Genomic DNA, 20320 nt, shown 5'->3' with positions numbered 1-20320 from the left:
ACTTTCCGCAAAGCCAGGTGCTCTCTGCCTAGACTCCGTGGTGCTCCTGGAGTCCCAGAGACGAGAAACTGCTCTGGCTCTAGAGTGCAGCGCTCAGCAGTGACCCTACTGAGCCTTCCAAGATGCCAGTTGCAGAGCTCTTTCAAGAGTGTTCCCTGGAGTCTGTTATCAGGGTCACCCCCAGGGAGTACACCTCTACTGCACCTTCTAGGCATCCCACAAAAGGGGCTGTGGTCCACCAGGCCCCAGGCCAGGTGTGAGAATCCCAGCGGGGAAAGAGAAAGCCCCAGCCTCTCAAGATTCCCGGCAGCCTGATAAGGGCAGTGGTAGAAGCTTGGCCAGGAGGGGAGCCGTAGGAGAGCAAGGAGTATAAAACAGAGCCCTAACACAATGCAGGCAGGTCAGCTTTCTAGAGGAAGCGTGTTTATTTATTATTGGCTGTATTAGAGTTAGCTGTGGGGAGGCAGTGGAGGTGGGGAGAACGCAAGGTACAGGTGCAAAGGCCGGAGAGAAGGGCGGGGGTGTGGAAAACAGCATGCAGTTGGACTTCCCAGGTACAAGAGGCTTTGTGTGTTAAGTTAAGGGGTTTTTGGCTTTTAACCCAAGGTAATCCATAGCAGGGCGGTGGCAGAGTGGCAGATCTGTGCTTCAGAAAGACAGCTTCGGCAATAACTTGGAAGGCAGATTAGAAGAGGCAACACATGTCAGGAAAACCAGTTAGGAGATTACTGCATTATTGAAGAAAGATTGGATTCCTGGACTAGAGCAGAGGGAAAAAAAGAGGATTCATCTGGAAATAATGTAGTAATGGGAGGCAGCACAGCACAGGGGTGCCGGGGTCAGACTCCACTATGGGTCTTGGGCAAATTATGTTTGTGCCTCAGCTTCCTCGTCTGTAAAGTGGGGATGACAGTAATAGCAACTGTCTCTTAGTGTTGGTGAAGGTTTACAGGATTTCATACAATGTAAAAGCTGAGTAGAGCTTAACACATCATTTTACTCAGGAAATGCTAACTATAATTATGGAACTCAGAAAAAAACAAGAAAGGGATGACTCCCAGTATTCTGGTTTGGAAACTGGATCTATAGTTCTCAAAGTTTGGACCTCTGGGGGTCCCAAAGACCCTTTCATGGGGACTACAAGGTCAAAATTATTTTCATAATAAAATTGTCTTTTTCACTGTGTTGCTGTGATGATGCAAATGCAATGGTGTTTAAATTCGTTGGTGCCCTAGCATAAATCAAGGTGGTAGCTCCAAACTATACTAGTAGTCATTGTACCATCACTCACCATTAAAAAAAAACAAAGTCAGTTTATTGAAAAATGTGTTTGATGAGGCAATAAAAGGAATAATCTAATGGGTAATCCAGTATTAAAATTTGGAAGGATTACATGTGTTTTGGCTAAGATGGATAATGAACAAATTTAATCAAATGAAAAAAAAAATCTCCCATGCAGAAAAATTCTAAATATTGGGTTGTCGGAAAAGTCATGACTTTTTTTTCCTGTTTTTCGTTGCAAAAATGCGTCATGACTTTTCCGACAACCCAATAAATTATGTAGATACTTCACCCTAAAGGAGGAGGAGCATAACTCCCCACTCCTTAGGTGTCGGCTGCACAGTGACTTCCTTCAAAGAGCATAGTATGAAAAGAGGGGGCAGAGTAACTTTACAAGGAAGAAACCTGACAAACACTACCAGGTGATCAAGGTCAATATCAACAGTCATAAACCATAATGACAGTGTGTATCCTTGATATGAGGTGATGAAATGGCACTTCACCTCTGTAATCTTCCTCCAAACCCATAACCTCAGTCTATCCATGAGAAAAACATCAGACAAATTCCAATAGAAGGGCATCCTACAAAATACTTGAGCAGGACTCCTCAAAATTGTCAAGGACATCAAAAACAAGGGAAGTCTGAGAAACTGTCACAGCCAAGAGGAACCTTAAGGAGACATGACTTCTAAGTGTGATGTTCGGATCCTGCAGCAATAAAAAGACATGAGGGTAAAACTAAGAATCTTCCTGGGTTTTTTCCTCCCCCTTTCTTCTGAAAAATGAAAGCACTATAGAGGCCAATACCATGGTGTTTTAACTTTGCATGCACAGTGGGGAAAATATACTGTAGAAAATGCCAAATTTTCTAAAATTATAAGCATAAAGGAATTTCACACGTTTCAAAGTAAGTGAATTTTAAAACTGGGGTGAGTGGGGAAAAGGGAGCTAAAAATGAACATAAAAAATATGAAACAAAGATATATTCAATGCCTAAAACAGGTACCCAAAAGGATGATTATATGAACAAAATTCTAGGAAGCAGCAATTTCTTAATTCAGCTTTCTGTTTTATTCAGGATCCTTAAAATTACTTCTTAATTTCTATGGAATAAACTAGTAATAGGTGGGCAGGAGAGTGAAGCGCTAGCACTGAGGCACCTGCTCTGTAACAGGTACACAAGCAAGAAAAGGTTTCTATATGCATTGTCAAATGTAATCTCTAAAACCCTTGAAATAAGTGTCTTGTTATAGCTTTTCTAGAGGAGACCCAGAGGGATCTGGTAAATTGCAGCAGAATGGAATTGGAACCTCAGCTCACCTGACAGGTAAGCCCATGTTCTGTTTAGTCCCACGTAGACCAGGTACTTGTAATATGGCAGAAGTCACCCTGTTGGTGTCCACACAAAGCAGTCTTGGGAGTGTTTCTATGATTGCACTCTGTTCACTTCATAGTCAAGGACATTGACCAAAGTACATTTCTAATTACAGTGTTTTGTTTTCAAGTAATTTACTAGTTAGCCCAGTGCTGGGCATACAATACTCCAAGATTAATCCTATAAATGTTTTTAGTATATTTTGGTGTTTAGTATATTTTGATTATCAAAATACCATGCAGGTCGCCAGTTCTGCTTATGTTTGGCTAACACGCTTGTTGGAAGACCACCCTTTTCTTTTCTTACAATCATGCTTTTAGCTCTGTAAGTTTCACACCGTAAAAGCGTTATGAGGTGACTGCAGAAGGGAGGCAACTCCTCCCCTAATGAGAGAGCCATGGTAAGAATTACAAATGGTACGAAGCTTCTTGGGACTGACAAGATTTGGGGTCTCTTCTAATTCTGCGCCACCTTGGGCAAGACTCTTACTATTTCCTCATGCGTAATTTTGGGAGAAAAACAATTACTTTGCCGGCGTCACAAGACTGTTCTAAGAAGCTAAAGAGAAAAGTGTGTAAAAAAAAAAAAAAACCTCTTTGCTGGCCCGAAAGCCCGAAAAGCACTCGTTATTTCTGGGCTCTGAGGCCCGCACAGGCGGCGCAAAACAAAAGGCGCAGCGAGTGGACACCGGATGGGTCCCGGCCGCCGCCTCCTGGTGCATCTCGGGAAGGATTCCCGCCTCCGCCGCGACACCGGGCCCGCTGGAGCAGCGCCGTCTCCCGGGCCTCTCCCACCGTTCACTCGGGGCTGGGGCACAGAGACAAACAAGGCTGGCCCGCGTCTAGCCGGGGATGCTTGGGTTCAAGGGAACCTTCGCACCGGGATCTTTGTTCCAGCAGAAGGCCCCCGCCCCACCACTCCCGCCGCAAAACCTGTTCGCGGAGTATCATCGTTATGTCCTCCTTGGAGATGTCCAGTCTTGGGGCGCTCTGCGGCGGGGGCGTTAACAGAGGCAGCAAGGGGACCCCTAAATTTAGATATGGGGGAAAGGGAAGGAAATGCGCCGGACCCGCCTCCTCCCCTTACAGTTCCGAGGCGGGCGGCTGCCTCCCGCGCTGGCCGCTCGCGCGGGCTCCGCAGGGCGCGCTGGCTGCAGCGGAGCGGGGCGTGGCGTGGCGGGCGGGTCCCCGGAGCCTGCACGTGGTGGCACCGCTTTTCCCGCCGGGCCCCGCACCCGGAGAGGCGTTCATGGGGAATGTAAAATGTCATCCCCGGCCCCGCTCCGGAGGGGTGTTTTACCCTTGGGGGCCCCCGAATTGGAGGTTGGGAGAAGACAGGGCACGGGATGGCGCGAGCGTTTCGTGTACAGAGTGGGGCAGGGTGTGGAGTGGCCCACCCACGGGGAGGGTGAGCCCGTCGGGTGAGCAGAGAGCGGGAAACCAGGGTTGATCCGTACCTCGGTCAGCAGTCTGGAGCAAAGTGCAAGATAGGCATCCCTGAGCATGGCAGTCCTGGGATAGGGGTACAGCGGGCATTCGGGAGCCCCAGGAGCCCCACGGAGGGCGAGCGGGGACACACGTGGCTTGCGGCGCGCCTGACTGTGTTTACATTCTGCAGCCTCTCCACGTTGTGCTGCCGTCCTCGCCTCCCATTGGACAGCTCGCCAGCCAGAGCAGCGCTCCTCCCGCAGGGGCGGGGCCACCTGGGCCCCGAGTCTCTTAGGAAAGAACCCGGCTCCTCAAGGCCTTGGCGGGACAGGCAGGGTGTGCCACAGGACGGTCACTTTCTAGCTACTCGATGCTTGCCCAAGCTTGGCCGTACGCCGGGACTGAGCCACGGCCTAATAACCCCGGGATCCAGGAGTTCAGGGCGGGAGGGGACACGAACATATAGGCGGGAGGTGCGGAAGCCAAGCGGCGGGGAGCCAGGCTACGGAGGAGGAGCTTCTGAGAGACTCCCTCCCGCCGGCGGGCTTCGCAGACAGGTGAAGAGCGGCGCAGGTGGCCGCGGACTGAGGGCCTGGGAGAGCGCGTCCTACGGCCCCTAAGGATGGGCTGGCGCGGACACACGCAGGGCGGGTGCGCGGGCCTGCGGTGCGGGCGCGCGGGCGCGCGGGGGAGGGGAGCGCGCTGGCCTGAGGTGTCAGTCTGAAGCGCATGCGTGCGGGGCGGGCCCGGCCCGGCCTATATATTGGATTGGCGCCGGCGCCAGCTGAGTGCGAGCGGTAGCGGGTCTGGCGCTGAGGACACTGTACGTAGGGCGGGATGCGGGAGGAAAGAAAGCCCCCGCGCCGGGCTGATATCCATCCCGCGGGCGAGAGCTGAGAGAGGAAAAGTGGGAAGGCTGTGAACTAGGCGGCTGGGAGGTGGGGAGGGGGCTGGGTCCCCCGCGTTCGGTCCCTGTCAGGACCCTTGGCAGGGCGCCGGGGAAGCGGCGGGGGATGGAGGGCTTACCCCTAAGTGGAAGGCCACGGAAATGGTCTTCATTCTAGGGGCTTCTCTCTTCCGCCCTCATCTGGGGAGCTGTCCCGTGGGAGAGAGGATGGGTGTCTGGGTCCCCTTCACAGGAAGAAAATTTTCCCAACCAGCAGTTTCCCCCAGTATTCAACTCCCTTTCTTTTACTGCCACCCCCTATCTGGAGCATGGGTCCCTCTCCAAGAAGCGGGCAGGGCCCGGTGGGGCGGGGAAGGAGGGAAAGGAGACCGAAGGACGTGACACAAGTCTCAGTTCCCTCCGCCCCCTGCTTCCCCGCCACCGCCGTTCTCCAAATTGGCGCGGAACCGGCTTCTCCACAGCGTTCGCGTCCACAACCCCCTCTCCCCGCAGCTGATCCAGGATGGGAGAGGGGAAGTGGGGCGCTGCCCAAGCTCCACTCAGGGTAGGGTGGAGAACGCAGAGAAGACCCATTTGGGGGAGATTTGCTTCCGTGCGCGTTCAGGGTGCTGTGGTGTGCTTTGTAAATATTTGAAGACACTTGCTCCCGGTTGAGGAAATGCAAGCATGTGTCCAAAATTAATACCATGACCTGATACAGTGCCGAAGACGGCATGGTAGAATGGCTCAGGCCATCTCCTGAGGGGCTTAGTTGTAACCTCTGAATCGCGTCTAATTGGCACTTGTAGAATATGGATTATAATGTATTTGACTCCGGGTTCCTCTCTCTCCTCCAGAGGTTTCATACACCTGAAAGAAGAGAATGTCAAGACGCAGGTAACATTATTTGGTTTGGAGATATGTTTCAAAGTTAACTGTTGCCTTTGAGACGCATGACTTACTAATTAAACTTGCTTTTAAAAAATTCATCATAGTAACCGTTTACAAGCTAAGCAGCAGCCCCAGCCCAGCCATACGGAGTCCCCCCAAGAAGCCCAGATAATTCTGGCTAAGAAGAGAAAAACAGCCCAGGTGAGTTAAGGGGAGAGCGAGGGAGAAGAGGAAATTCCTTGCTGGGTCCTTAGTATAACAGTCGTCTTTTCTATTTTCCAGGATGTCAAAAAAAGAAAAGAGGAGAAAGTCGCCAAGAAACATCAGTACGAGATTAGGGTAATGCAGAACTGTGCTGGGTGGGTTTGGGAAAAACAAGTGCAGGACGAATAAGAATAGAATTGTTATTGCTTTGCAGTAGAAAGATTACTCTGACACTTGTACTTTTGATGCCCCTAGAGGTCAACAGGAAGGCACTTAACTTTGGGTGGCTTGTATATGCCTGAATCCTACAGCCGCAGAGTGAGTTTGCCTTTGAAGCAGCTGGTTCTTTGTAAATTCCCTCTCTCCTGGAGCTGCCCACTGCACCAGGACCCGCCTAATCTGTCCAATGGTCTGCTCTTTGTTCCCTCCCTGATGATAATGGAGGGTCCTAATAGCTGCTCCTTAGGGCATAAGTAGGATGCGAAGTCACTGACAAACACCACCTTTTGCTACGTATTCTTCCTATGTGTTGTACAGAAAACACTTTAGAGACAGTGGTTCACTTTGAAACCAGCACTGATTGGGGAAAGGGTCCTTTAAATAGTATTTAAGTAATTGATTCCACTTGCTTTCATCTTTAAGGGTTTGCCTGCAAGTAATCTTAGTATGGGAACAGGCTTAAGGGGGTGGGGGGTGGGGGGGGGAGATCTTATAAAACCAGGTGCTCTTGCCATTATTGCTAAATACAAAGAGAGAACTTCAATTCTATAATTTTGAAAGTGATTAGTATGTGACTGCAGATGCATTGTTATTCCTCCCTTCCCCCAATACGTAATGTCTTGTATTTCCAGAATTATATTTTATTGTCTAAAACATACTGTTATTTTTTATGAAGGTTGATATGAGCTATATGGTTTATTTATAAAATATAAATGTCAACTTAAACTAGATTGTCAGCAATGTTAGCTAATGATGGTATTTGGGGAAAATTATAGACTGTTTAGAAATATTAGCTTCCATTTATGAAAGATCCAAGACAAAAGCTGGTTTCCTAATGCACAAATAGATTTTTTTTTTTAAATGACAGAATTGTTGGCCACCTGTATTATCTGGGGGGATCAGTCCTTGCATTATCATTGAAACACCCCACAAAGAAATAGGAACAAGTGACTTCTCCAGATTTACAAATTACAGATTTAAAAATCTTTTTATTAATCCTTCACCTTTGCCTGACTTAAGGTAAGAAAAATTTCAGTAATGTCAAATATTAAAATTGTACTGATTTCATATTTGATACTTGGAGTTATTTTTTTTGCCTTCATTATAAGAGAAAAACTTGTAAAAAATTGCTTTCTTTACTAATATTTAAGCATATATTGAGTAGTGCTATTTATGAAATGATATGGGAATTTAAAACACTGATTCTAGAAAGTTATTTTCATTTGCTTGCTGTAGGCCTTATCTGAAGATGGAAGCATTGTTAACATGTACAAACAGCATTTTCATTTGATATATCAACCCCATTTATTTCTTACCAAGCTTAGTACGGTTTATATCTCTTTTTTTCTAGTTAATATGACTAAGAGATACAGCTTATATAAAACATCTAGTGTAATAATTTATATTTGGCCTTAATAAGCAAATTAATGGACATTTAAACTCACCAATCCTCCCCTTCCCTGTACTCTTACACCTTACCCCCACTGTAGGTGACTCTACTATTGATAACCAACCTATTGGAGATGATTGAGACTTGTCTCAACTGGGATCATATACTTTAAATATTTACCTTTTTAGTATTGCTCTTGAGAAAATATGGTTATTTTAAACAGGAACTTTTATAAATCATAAGTAAATGGGAACTAGAAAACACTCTTGAAATCTGTTTAGATTATTGTAGTCCAAGTATAAACTTCAGGCTTCTACTTTTTCATGCTAAAGAAATGGTTTCTAAAAGTTAAGGTAGCAATTTTTTCCTAATTTACTTCAAGTGCATCTTCTTCCAAGTTCAAATTGAAAGTTGGATTTCAAAGTCTTGAGTTTTTTCCTATGTAAAACAGATAACTTGTATATTGTGTAGATCACACAAATTATTTCTTTTTATCCCCTTTCCATAGCTGGGGATGTTCAAAGGATGTTTGGCTAAATATGTTAAAGAAAGAGACCCGATATGTTCATGACAAACATTTTGAAGTTCTGCATTCTGACTTGGAACCACAGATGAGGTCAATACTTCTAGACTGGCTTTTAGAGGTATGTTGCAGCAATACAAATTTCCTGTCTCTGTATGATGGAAAATATTTAGACATAAATATTTTCAGTGTGCCCTTCTGGTATACTGTCCATTGCCAGCAGCCATCTTTTGAGGGGTACTTCGGTTGATGGCACCAAAATGGAAAATGACTAATTTATAAGAGTAAAATCATGAGGACACAGCCATTAGATACTATACAACCCAAACTCAATTCAGAATTCTTGGTATTTGGGTGTCGCTGTGTACCAGGCACCATTCTAGGTGCTGAGAATATTCAAGATGAATGGATTATGTAATTCACAAGGTTTTGAATTGTGCTATGCAAAGTGAAGAACCAAGACTAGGCTTTGTGGCCTTCAGAGGTCCTTTTCTGCATCACCAAAATCAAATTATAATGTGGAGTCCTGATTTCTATGTCTGAAACCATAAAGAGGCTTTGAATATTAAGAAGCCCTAAGCCGTCTAGACTCCATGTAGCTTCCCATTATTATATATCTCTATTCCTTTCAGAAATACACTGTACCATTAACCTAAGGGAATAATAGTGACCCTAAAATCCCTAAAGATGTTTGCCAGAACTTTCTCTTTTGTTTAGGCCCATTCCCTTCCTCTGGATAATAATTCTAAAACTCTCTGGAATTGAGGAAATGATCACTTGTGTTAATGACAAACAGATTTTTCTCTAAGCCTTGGATATTTGCTTTGTAGTGTCCTTATCTCTAAAATAGAGATGATGTATTTTAAAGGAGAAAGACTATGGGCTTTTTGGTGGAGTAGATCTCAGAAGCTATTCAGAAAAGTTTTTAAGACTACAAAATGTCGTGCGAGCTCTGAGCAACATGGTCGCAGGTTCGATTCACCACCCAAGCTGAGCTGCCGCTGAGCTGCCAACAGGTGGCAGGATGGCTCAGCTTAAAAAAAAAAAAAAAGAGGACTACAAAATGTCCTTTTGAGTTAGGTTATCTTAATTCCTTATTCTGACTAGAAAGGAAGATTATATTTTACCATGTGGGTATAAGAAGGTGGTTGGGTTTTGACCTTTTCTACGTGTCTAGTAATCAGGGAAGCAACTTAAGCACAATTATATTGATTTTTTTTCTTTTTATGTTACATTGATTTTACCCAGTGGTTGTCTTGTCAAATTTATTCCTATTTTCCCTTAAATATATGATTATATATGCAAAACCTATGAATATAATAAATCCAAAAGAGTGTTAAGCTCTACCTTGTCTTAGTATAGTCTTTCAGTCTAGGAATGCAAAAATGGTTCAACATTTGAAAACCTATTTATTACCTTAATAGTTTAAAGGAGAAAAACCATGAGTTCTCCATAGTGTGAAAGATAATTTTTGAAATTCAACATCCATTCATGATTTTAAATATCTAGTAAACTAGGAATAGGAGATTTCCTTCACACATTATTAGAAACTCATGTATCTCTATCCCTGTTTCCTTACCTTCAAAATAGGGATAATGGCCCCTACTTCATGAAGTTATTTTGGGAATTAAAAGCTTTCTTTATAATAAGTGTGAAAATGACAGATACTATTTATTATTAATAATAATAATAGTGAAACAGGGGAATTCCCATTACAGTCAGAAACAAGAGATATGATAAAGATTTTGTCTATCTCCAACGTTATTCAGTTTTCTTCTATAATCTTAGCCAATGCAGTAAAACATGAAAAACAAATGAGGTGAAAATATTGAACAGAACACCATTGTCATTTTTTTAAATGTCTACCTAAAATGATAAACAGAATCAATTGGAACTATTCAAATTAGTAAGAATATAAACTCAGCATGAAAACTTACCCTTTTATCAGCAGTAAACAATTAGGAACTTAACAGAAGTTCTCATTCATAGTAAAAGTGTAAATGTATATGGGAATAAATACATTAATACATGTAAAAAAAATAAGACTGAGGACAGCAATAGATTAGTTTTTCCTATTAGTGCATGTTTTCCTCACATTCCAATCTTAGCTTTGGTATCCTAAACAGCAAAGTTGGGCTTATAAAAGTATTCTAACGTCTAGTATGCTAAGAGATAACTTTCTAATTTGGGAATATTCATAGAATAATATTTAAATCTTTGGATTCTTCTCTAGGTATGTGAAGTATACACACTTCATAGGGAAACATTTTATCTTGCCCAAGACTTTTTTGATAGATTTATGTTGACACAAAAGGATATAAATAAAAATATGCTTCAACTAATTGGAATTACCTCATTATTCATTGCTTCTAAACTTGAGGTAAGTTCTCAAAGTGTATCCAGACATACTTACCCCAAACTTTTTTTAAATCAACACAGTAATTCCAGAAAATACTACTTTAACTCCTTAGAAAGATGTTTTTTTCAGTACATTTTCTGAACATTATGATTTGGATGCAAAGGTTAAGTACCAGTAGTTCCCTTTTAGTGTCTAAGCCTATTGTAAGTCTCAGGTTTACATTCTGGAATTTGTATCTAGGTGAAATTCTACCAAATTATCTCATTGCTGTACCTATACACATACTTATGGCATTCGGATTCAATAGAATGGTCTTTGAAAACTAATCAACCAATCAAATGAAATAAATGCTTTATTCGTTTAGAATAATGGTCTTTATCCAGCCTAATATTTCTGTATCTGATGGTGGTGGCAGGATAGAAGGCAAGTCCTTTCCTGTCTGAGATTTTCTTTCACATAGTCTCAATCTACTTAATGCATTATATCATTAGTACCTTCATCTGAAATTTTTGGTATTGTTTTGAGTGGAGAGGGACTGTGAATCATGCATTAATTTCCTTAAGTGTATTTTTCTTCTTCCAAATTTTTCACCTTTAAAGGCTATCCCCAAATTCTGCCAAATTTGGTGAATACATTTGTATTCAGCATATCCTTACCTGAAATCGTATTGTTTCAGATCTTTCTAGACTGAAATCTTGATCTTTAGCCTGTTCCCATCTGTGGCAGGCATCTCTTCTGCTCCTTTGATCATTATAGTTGTTCTCTGGACTGTTAAGGCAGACCTTTCATCAGCCAAACTGCACAAAGTATTTTGTGATTAACCATACTTTTGTATTAGGGTAAAGGAAATGTTTTCAGTTTCTAGAACTTATTTGTTGAGTGTCTTGTTTTGGTCTGACCAATATACTAGGCAATCTTAAAATAAGTTTTGCTTTTTGTGTTTTAACTGAAATGACTAGTTAAAATACTCTTGTTTATTACTAAAATTCAAGATCAATTCTATGAAAATAAGTCTCAATCTAGTTGGCTTAGACCTAAATATGAAAAATACCTTTAAATGTAATGTTTTGCTTTGGCTACCATGGAATTATTTTACTAAGATTTATAATCACTTTGTAAAGCTGTCCTTAAAAATGAAGTCTGTATCTGGTTTGTATATAATTCTTTTGTTTTAATCTCAATCTCAACTGTGCTTAATTTTAAAAATCCATTTTAAAGGAAATCTATGCTCCTAAACTACAAGAGTTTGCTTATGTCACTGATGGTGCTTGCAGTGAGGAGGATATCTTAAGGATGGAACTCATTATATTAAAGGTAATAATTATATCTTTATTTCTAGTTGCAATTTAATAACTGAGTAATTATTACTGTAGTCTTAAAGACTACAATATAAGTAAAACTGAGCTTTTAGTATTAGGATCCAGACTGAAAGGCTAATGCAAAAGACTGACATGGTATGGATGGGAGAAGAATTTACTTAACATGTACTCTATTTTTCTGTATCTTTCAAGTTTCCTATATTGAGAATATACTATATACTATTTGGTTGTCGGAAAAGTCATGATGTATTTTTTCTGTTTTTTGCTTTTAATGTAAAAGTGGTTAAGGACAACACTTTCAAAACATATAGGTAGTTTAGTAGTATAGCATGTGTATATAAATGAATTCCAACAATGATTTTCAAATCTTATTTTCCCTTTCTTCCAGCAGATAATGAGAATTATTTCACTGCTTTTAAAATTTTTTCTATATGCAAAGAAAGGACTATTAATAGAAGGGTGGAGGAGAGAAGAATAAAAGTGTTTAATAAAGCTTTCAGTTAAAGAATGTGAGCTACTAGAAAGTATGTTATTAAATTTGGACATCATAGGTTTCTAAATAGGGCATACAAGAAAACCCAATCTGTATGACTCATTTACAGATTATCTATAAATGATATACATTATAATATAAATTATAAATTTATATATTTACAAACTGTAACATTCACATAGCTCTTAGAATGGGATCTTGTTGGCATGTTATTGTTCTAATAAAATCATCCAGATTCAGATTTGTATGTAAAGGGAGATGGAATTCTCTGGGTACTTCTACAGGCGTTAAGACTCTGTTCTGATTATTTTAGACTTCTTATAAATGGTAAAGTCTCAAGGCTTCAGGGCTTCATGGAGGGAAAGATATAAATTAGGACTTGTCTTTTTTTTTTTTTAAGATTTTACTGGGGAATTGGAGGAGGGGAACAGTGTTGGGAAATCGGGGAAGGGGAACACACAAGTTGCTGTCCTTTTGTCCTTCAGTCTAGTTGTCGGGATTTGTATTTTTTTTTTTTTAACTTTTACATTTTGACTAGAAGTCACTGGAGATCACAGAAAAAAGCTTAAGATTTGGAAGACCAGGGACTACAAGAAATGAAAAAAGTAGGAATGAATAGGCTCAATAAACTTTGTAAATAAAGACAACTAGAGAATCATAAAGGGATCTGTTAATATATGAATAATAGACTGTAAAACACAAGCAGCTTTAGATTGTGAGGTATCTGTAAATATCTTTAATAAAAGGGGTCAGAATCATAAAACTCCTAGGAAGAAAAAAGCCTAAAAGCAGAAAATGTTTCTTAAATGACTAGTTAAGAATATAGCTATATAATATATATATGTACCTACATTTATTAACAGGCATTTTAATTACATTAACAGGCTTTAAAATGGGAACTTTGTCCTGTAACAATCATCTCCTGGCTAAATCTCTTCCTCCAAGTTGATGCTCTTAAAGATGCTCCTAAAGTTCTTCTACCTCAGTATTCTCAGGAAAAGTTCATTCAGATAGCTCAGGTATTGACATTGTTATTGAATTATGCTAATGTTATTGTTAATTACAGGTTTTGTTGAGTGTATTTATAGTCTTAAATAGGCTATACAACAAAGCGATCGCATATTGAATTAAATTCACTCTTTAATTGACTAGAACAAAACTTCTGATGCATAAAAATTCTGTCCCCAATATTTATGTTGCTTAATTCTAGAAAACAAGTTTTTAAACTATGAATTTAAATATGAATACTTTTCATTCTTAAGGAGTCCAAAATAGAGAATTAAATACCTCATTTTGATATAAAATGGGGAAAAGTATTTATAAGCCAGTTATATCCGAGCTTTATAATGGTATGAAATTATTCTGCATGACTAGGATACTTTTTTTTCCCCTCTCTCCCCTCCCCCACACCTCAAAGCCATTGTTCTGTCTAGTTGTGAAGGATGCTGCTCACTGGCCCATGTTGGTATTATGATCATTGCACTCTACCTGGCTGAGGCAGTCGGTCACCAGCCGTCAGTCGCCAGTCAACGGCTGGCTGCTCACGGCTCTTGGCAGCCCACGTTGGCTGCCAATCACTCAACACTTGAGCCGTTGTTCACAATATTAGCTGTACAGGGCGCAGCTTACTGGCCCATGTGGGAATCGAACCGGCAACCTTGTTGTTCAGAGCTTGCGCTCTTACCAACTGACCTATCCAGCCGCCCTGATTATCATACTCTTAATATTTGAATACACAGGGTACCTATTTTACAAATTAGAATTAAAATCACCTTACATTTTTAAAAAAATTTAAGTTCAAACCAAGCTTTCCTAGGCCAGCATCTAACAACAAAGTAATTAAAGGAGGAGGGTACCACTCTTTCCTGTCTACTTTTCATAGTATCTTAAGGCTGCTGTTAATTGCCACATATAAGAAAATCTACATTCTTATTCTGTGTAGGATGTTAAAATCTTACTATGGAATTGAAGGAATTATGGTACATTGGGATGGGTTTTAAGTAACCTAGGTTGAAATTTAACTTGTGTTTTAAATCTAGTAAACACATTATGAACACTAAAACTTGTTAACCAGTAAATACATTGTAATTGTTTCATTTTGCAGAATCTTTTAATGCTTATTAATATTTTCTGTCAGAATTCCCAGCATCCCAGGTTGTCATAAGCAGCTATCTCGTATATGCTTTCGACAGAGGGCAAACCTTTGATAAGCTGATAAACAATGTAGGAAGTTTCTAGAGGTATAATGCATTTCCAACCCTCTACCCCTTTTTCTACTTTTGGAACCAATGGGAGCAAATATAATTTAAGTTTTATTCCACTGGACAGGTATCAGCTTAGGCCTTTGAAGTCTAGCCCTTTTACATCATTCCACTGCTCCTTGTTCAGCTCTTATTGCCTGGATTATACTGCCTCTTAACCTCATCATTTAGAAACATGTTCCCTTGTGTATCTGCTTCACTGTAGTCTTAACAGATGGTTCTTAAAATGTAACTTTCCTGATTTAAAATCTTCCAGTGATTTCAATAATCGGTCAGAAGTCTCAACTTCTTAAAGACCCTTTATGATCTAATCTAGGCTGTGCCTCTGCAGCTACCCCCTTTTTTAAAAATAAAGAAGAAAAGGTACTCCTTGCTTCATTTTTTTTTTTACTCTAAGTGTTCTGAACTAGAGTTCTAAGGTAAAGTACCATATTTCCCCATGTATAAGACGCACCTTAATTTTGGGGCCCGAAATTTGAAAAAAAATGTATTACATAGTTATTGAACTGAAGTTGTTGTTTTTTTAATTGGGGAATTGGGGGAAGGGGAACAGACAAGTTGCTGTCGTTTTGTTCTTCAGTCTAGTTGTGGAGGTTGTTGCTTCACTGGCCCAAGTTGGCACCATCATTGCGCTCTTCCCGGGTGAGGCAGTTCAGTTGCCGGCTTCTGGACAGCTGCTCACGCTGGCTGCTGGCTACACACGGTAGCCCATGGCAACCTATGCCGTCGCCGGTGACTCATGGCAGCCCAGCTCCAGGTCCAGCTGTTGTTCAGCATCTTAGCTGTAGAGGGCAGTGTCACTGGCCCTCTGGCATCCCAAGCCAGCTCTTAACCAACGTGCCAGTCGGCCCGAACTCAAGTTTTATTCATCATTAAATTCATACAACTCCTCATCACTGTCAAAACACCAAACCATTAGCGTGTCCTCTGTGTCTGATGACGAATCACTGTCTTCATATATAGCCTCTCATGGCCTTCTTCTGCCATGGTGTTTTCAGTAGGGTTTCTTCTTTCTGTAGCCAGTCTCGGATTGTTTTCTCAGTTGGAGAAGGACCAAACTTACATTCAGCAGCACGATTTCCATTCATTTTTGCAAACTGGATCACTTTTAACTTGAATTTAGCACTGTACGAAAATCTTTTCTGAGCCATTTCTGGGCAGAACATGGCAAAACGTAACCTACCCTAATATACCAGTAACAAGTGTGAAACAATGAGCGCAAAGACAAGCGTGACAAAGTGGGAAATGCAAGTTAAAAAAATCTACAACCACTGTATAAGATGGGCCCAGTTTTTAGACCCCAAATTTTTCAGAAAAGTGTGCATCTTATACTTGGGGAAATAGGGTATTACTTTCTCATTTACTTTTGCAAATGCTATCTTCTCCCAATCTTCCTAGCTACCTCCTCTTGAAGATTCATTTAAGCAGCAGCATTCTTTCCTGTCTTCCCCACTCTGGATTAGTGCCCTTCCTACTCTTATGTCACATTGCATTTAACAATCCTGTCTATTCACTTTTAACCTATAGTCCCAAGACTCAGGGTGGTGGCTTTTTTATCTTTGACCCTTTAGTTTTAGCAATTCTTGGCATATGGTCCATATCATAAGCACTGTAAAATGTTAGTTGACTGATATTTAGTAGTTACATGTAGTACTTATCCTTCTCCTCCTAAATACTTGTACTTTTGCTTTCTCCTTTTTAGCTTTTAGATCTGTGTACTCTAGCCATTGATTCATTAGAGTTCCAGTACAGAATACTGGCTGCTGCTGCCTTGTGCCATTTTACCTCTGTTGAAGTCGTTAAGAAAGCTTCAGGTAAGATATTCTTTCAACTTCTTACCTGCTCACAACTTTGAGAGAGACTATTAATTTATGAATTTTTGCATCCTGCTAAAGAGGAATTTAAAATTTTAATGGAAAAAATTTAGCAGTTTAGTGATTACTTTCCTTTCTGTTAGGAGTACTTTCTAATCCTCAGTGTATATCCACAAACAAAAAACAAGGTCAAATGGAATTTAAATCCACATCAAGTTAGTCAACATGATTATAGCTCTGCTTTGAGTTCTTTGGGTTTTGACAATTTTATTTTCATATGTAGAAGGCACTAGTGAAGAAGCTCTAAGTTTTTCTCCCTCAAAATAGTCCCAATATAAATACAGTTTGAGAATGATGATCTGTTTTGACTTACCAAACTTGATTTTTTTAAAATGCATTTTAAAGTAACCTTACATTTGGAAGCAGGAACAAATACATTAGGCATGTGTTAGATAGCTTCTGAGGTAACCTTCACATTTTGCTAACTTTTCTCTATCTAGGTTTGGAATGGGACAACATTTCTGAATGTGTAGATTGGATGGTGCCTTTTGTCAGTGTAGTAAAAAGTACTACTCCAGTGAAGCTGAAGGTTTTTAAGAAGATTTCTATGGAAGACAGACACAATATCCAGACACATACAAATTACCTGGCTATGCTGGTATGTTTCTTGTGGAGTTTTTGGTCTTACTATGTATTAAGTCACTGAAACTGACAAAATGATGCTCTAGAATAAAACTTCTGGCAGTTATGTAAGACTCTTAAGGGGCTAGAAACTTCTAATGGGCATAATGATTTCAAAATGCATTAAAGTTAATAAAATAACTTAGAAGTCAAAGCAAAATCTGTGAAGTTTCTCAAGATCAATAACAGTTGTCCAGGTAAATTTTAAAAACTAGTTACAACAGTTCAAATTGCTGAACCTCTCGAATATGATTGGTCAGTTACAAAGACATAAAAGACACTATTATATTAGGCCTAAGTAGCCTCGAATTAGTACCCAAAAGTCTGGTTTGACTTTATTTTACTATATCAATGCTTTATATTTAGGCTATTAATCGCTGCATCATTTCTTCCCATGTACAGGATGAAGTAAATTATGTGAACACCTTCAGGAAGGGGGGACAGTTGTCACCAGTATGCAGTGGAGGCATTATGACACCACCGAAGAGCACTGAAAAACAACCAGGAAAACACTAACATTAACTAAGCAAACAAGTTGGAATTGACGGAGTATTGGGTAGAATTTCATAGAACTGAACTACTAAAGTTTTACAGGAAAATAGTGCTGTGACTGTCGTAGCCAATTCAGAAATTTCACTGCCATTCTTTGATTTTAAAAAACCACTTAAAATTGGCACTAAGGAACTTATTTCATTCCTATGTTAGCTGTTTAAAGAAACAGCAGGATTTGTTTACAAAGATGCATTTCCCAGGTGACTTGATTGAAGCCAGCCATGATTTATGCCATAAAATTTTTTTGATCCAGTGTTACTCTGTTTATCTTGATAAACCAGGAATTTTATCATTGAAGTTTTAGACTAGATAAGTGCTACCTTAAAGGGTATATTAAGTGACACAATACTTTGAATCTAGTTTTTAGATTCTCAAAATTCATATACTCTTGACTAGTGCAATTTGGTTTTTGAACATAAAATTTAAACCTGTTTACAGACTTAGTTTTGTAATAAGGTGACTAATTTATCAACGGCTGCTGTAGCAAGCTATTATAAAACTTGAATTTTTACAAATGGTGAACTTATAATCTGTTTCTTAATTAGTTTATTTGCCTTGCCATAACATTTTTAATCAGTAAGGCTTAGATGAACATGATGTTAAACTATGCTCTAAACAGTGGGAATACCAAAGAAATTATAAACCAGATAAATGCTGTGGCTGCTCCTACTTGGGGCTTTGACATAGGTTACTTTACAGTAACTTTTTTGTACGTCACAATTTGGGTGAAAAACTTAAGTACTCTTTCAAACTATTTATATGAGAAAGTCACTTTATTACTCTAAGGTATCCCTAAGGATTTTTTTTTTTTTTTATTTTAGTGTGACTAAGGCAATATTTATGTTTGCAAAACTGTTAAGGTCCTTTTTAAATTCCTACATGAGTTAAGGACAGCGTCAAAGTGATAAAGCTTAACACTTGACCTAAACTTCTATTTTCTTAAGGCAGAAAAGTATTAAATGTATACTGACTCCCAGAAATCTATTTATTAAAAAAACAGAAAACAAAATAAACTTGACATAAGAATTTGCTCTATATAGACTATCTAATTCTACATAAATATTTTAGTTTTTTAAAAATGAAATTTCAGCCTCAAAACCCATTTAATTAGAAAACAAATTACACTTGAGTGCCAGTTTATTCTGTTACTGGATATGTGAATCTCTTCTTCCTTTGAATAAATTATAAATTTAAGCTATTATGGTATGAAGTCTTCTGTATAGTTTTTGTTTTTAAACTAATGTTTCAGTATTGTCTGCAAAGAAAACACCACTAAATGTGTACATGTGTATTATATAAACTTAATCTTTTAATACTGTTTTTTAGCCCATTGTTTAAAAAATAAAAGTTAAAAAATTTTAACTACTTAAAAGTAAAGTTTTGCCATTGCTTGGAGAAACTTTTTTTTCCTTCTCTGTGCTGCTAGCTGTAACACTTCTTCTGGGTTGCTTGTGTTCAGTTCTGTCTGGCCGATGGCTTTAATCTTCCAAAACAGAAAAGTGATGTTAGTAGAGGTCTGGTCAAAAAATAAAATCTTGCTAGTATACATGATATAAAACTACCTACATGATAACAATTATAAAGTTAGTTTAATGATTAAATGAAACTAATTGTATATGCTAAGAGGTGTGGAAGAAATTAACTTAAAGACTGACTAAAACCACTCAAGGAAAAGATCAATTGCTGAACCATAGCTTATGTCATTACCTTAAGTAGCATTAAGTACATGTAATAATGTACTTAATAAACATGTAAGTTTATTTGACTAAAATATCAGTAAACTCCACATGTAATTTGACACATATTTTTATAGTTAAATTAAGGCTTCTATAAAAATAGTTTGAAAAAATCTGAATTCATGTTTCAGGGCTTCACTTTTTAATATGCAAAAACAGCACTTTATCATTTAATGACTCATTTCTTTCACGATTGCAAAGAAGTATCTCAGCCTACTAAAAATCCATAGTATTCTTCCACACAGTGTTTCATAACAGCATATTTTAGGACCTTAGAATTACCTTTGGATTAAAAGGTAATCTAACTCTAGATTTTTTTTTAAAAAATGAGAACTTTAACAGACTATTCTGATACCTAGCTTGAAGGGAGATAAGACTATTCAGAAATGATCACTTAGGAAATAGGAAGAATTGCTAAATGATGCTATTTTAGTATGAAGGATACATGTGGAAAAACCTGGGAGTGGCGTATAACTAAGTTATTCCAAGGAAAATATCCTGAAGACGACTGGCTATAAAAGTCCAAAGTATAAGACAGAAGTTCGAATAGGAGCTAGATATTTGAGAGAAATGATACATCCTACATGGGTAGTAGTCAAAACCATGAGTAAATGAGATTACCTGGGGAGAGTGTAGGGCAATCAGAAAATAACCCAAGGACTTGGGAAAACCAAGTTTAAGGGGTAGACAGAGGGAGATACCCACAAAAAAGAAAAGGCAGAACAGTCAGGAAAAAGAATAAAAATATTGGGGAAGCCAAAGGAATAAAAAATTTCAAGAAGGAAGGAAACGGATTAAAAAGTATCCAATGGCTTTGGCATTTGGTGACCCAGGGAAAAAAAGTTAAGAGTGGTGATGGGAGAAGTCAAATTGCACTTGGTTGAAGAGCTTCAAAACACTAAGCAGAAA

General features: G+C 39.4%; 2 protein-coding genes across 4 annotated transcripts in view; one reads left to right on the top strand and one right to left on the bottom strand.

Moving 5' to 3' along the window:
- Positions 1 to 4355: 4355 nt before the first annotated feature.
- Positions 4356 to 19037, top strand: CCNE2 (cyclin E2). Of its 2 annotated transcripts, none has more exons than XM_019632032.1 (12): positions 4356 to 4640; positions 5827 to 5866; positions 5965 to 6061; positions 6143 to 6199; positions 7152 to 7303; positions 8182 to 8317; positions 10430 to 10576; positions 11774 to 11869; positions 13252 to 13386; positions 16331 to 16442; positions 16943 to 17100; positions 17526 to 19037. In XM_019632032.1, exons 2-12 carry the CDS (start codon positions 5853 to 5855, stop codon positions 17637 to 17639), a joined length of 1218 nt encoding a protein of 405 aa, XP_019487577.1. In that variant the 5' UTR covers positions 4356 to 4640; positions 5827 to 5852; the 3' UTR covers positions 17640 to 19037. The 2 variants fall into 2 exon arrangements, with proteins under 2 accessions (XP_019487577.1, XP_019487576.1); XM_019632031.1 differs by lacking the exon at positions 4356 to 4640 and adding an exon at positions 4837 to 4906.
- INTS8 (integrator complex subunit 8) overlaps positions 17168 to 20320 on the bottom strand; it is a 66645-nt gene continuing 63492 nt past the window's right edge. The window contains exons 27-28 of one of the 2 annotated variants that reach the window (XM_019632030.1): positions 19042 to 19158; positions 17168 to 17613 (exon numbers count right to left, since the gene is read on the bottom strand). In XM_019632030.1, the coding sequence (XP_019487575.1) occupies positions 19042 to 19158 (117 nt within the window). In that variant the 3' untranslated portion in view covers positions 17168 to 17613. Of the gene's footprint in view, positions 17614 to 18490; positions 19159 to 20320 lie in introns of those variants that run through there. The other variant, XM_019632029.1, reaches the window with a different exon arrangement.

Source organism: Hipposideros armiger, unplaced genomic scaffold, assembly GCF_001890085.2.
Source record: "Hipposideros armiger isolate ML-2016 unplaced genomic scaffold, ASM189008v1 scaffold_1069, whole genome shotgun sequence".
Taxonomy (NCBI): Eukaryota; Metazoa; Chordata; class Mammalia; order Chiroptera; family Hipposideridae; genus Hipposideros; species Hipposideros armiger.
This window is presented reverse-complemented; position numbering and strand designations above follow the sequence as displayed.

What these genes read in the sequence shown, in the direction of transcription:
- CCNE2 (XM_019632032.1), top strand. An exon ending in TTCTAGACTGGCTTTTAGAG is followed by an intron (nt 8,318 to 10,429) that starts GTATGTTGCAGC and finishes ATTCTTCTCTAG; the next exon opens with GTATGTGAAGTATACACACT. An exon ending in AGTCGTTAAGAAAGCTTCAG is followed by an intron (nt 16,443 to 16,942) that starts GTAAGATATTCT and finishes TTCTCTATCTAG; the next exon opens with GTTTGGAATGGGACAACATT.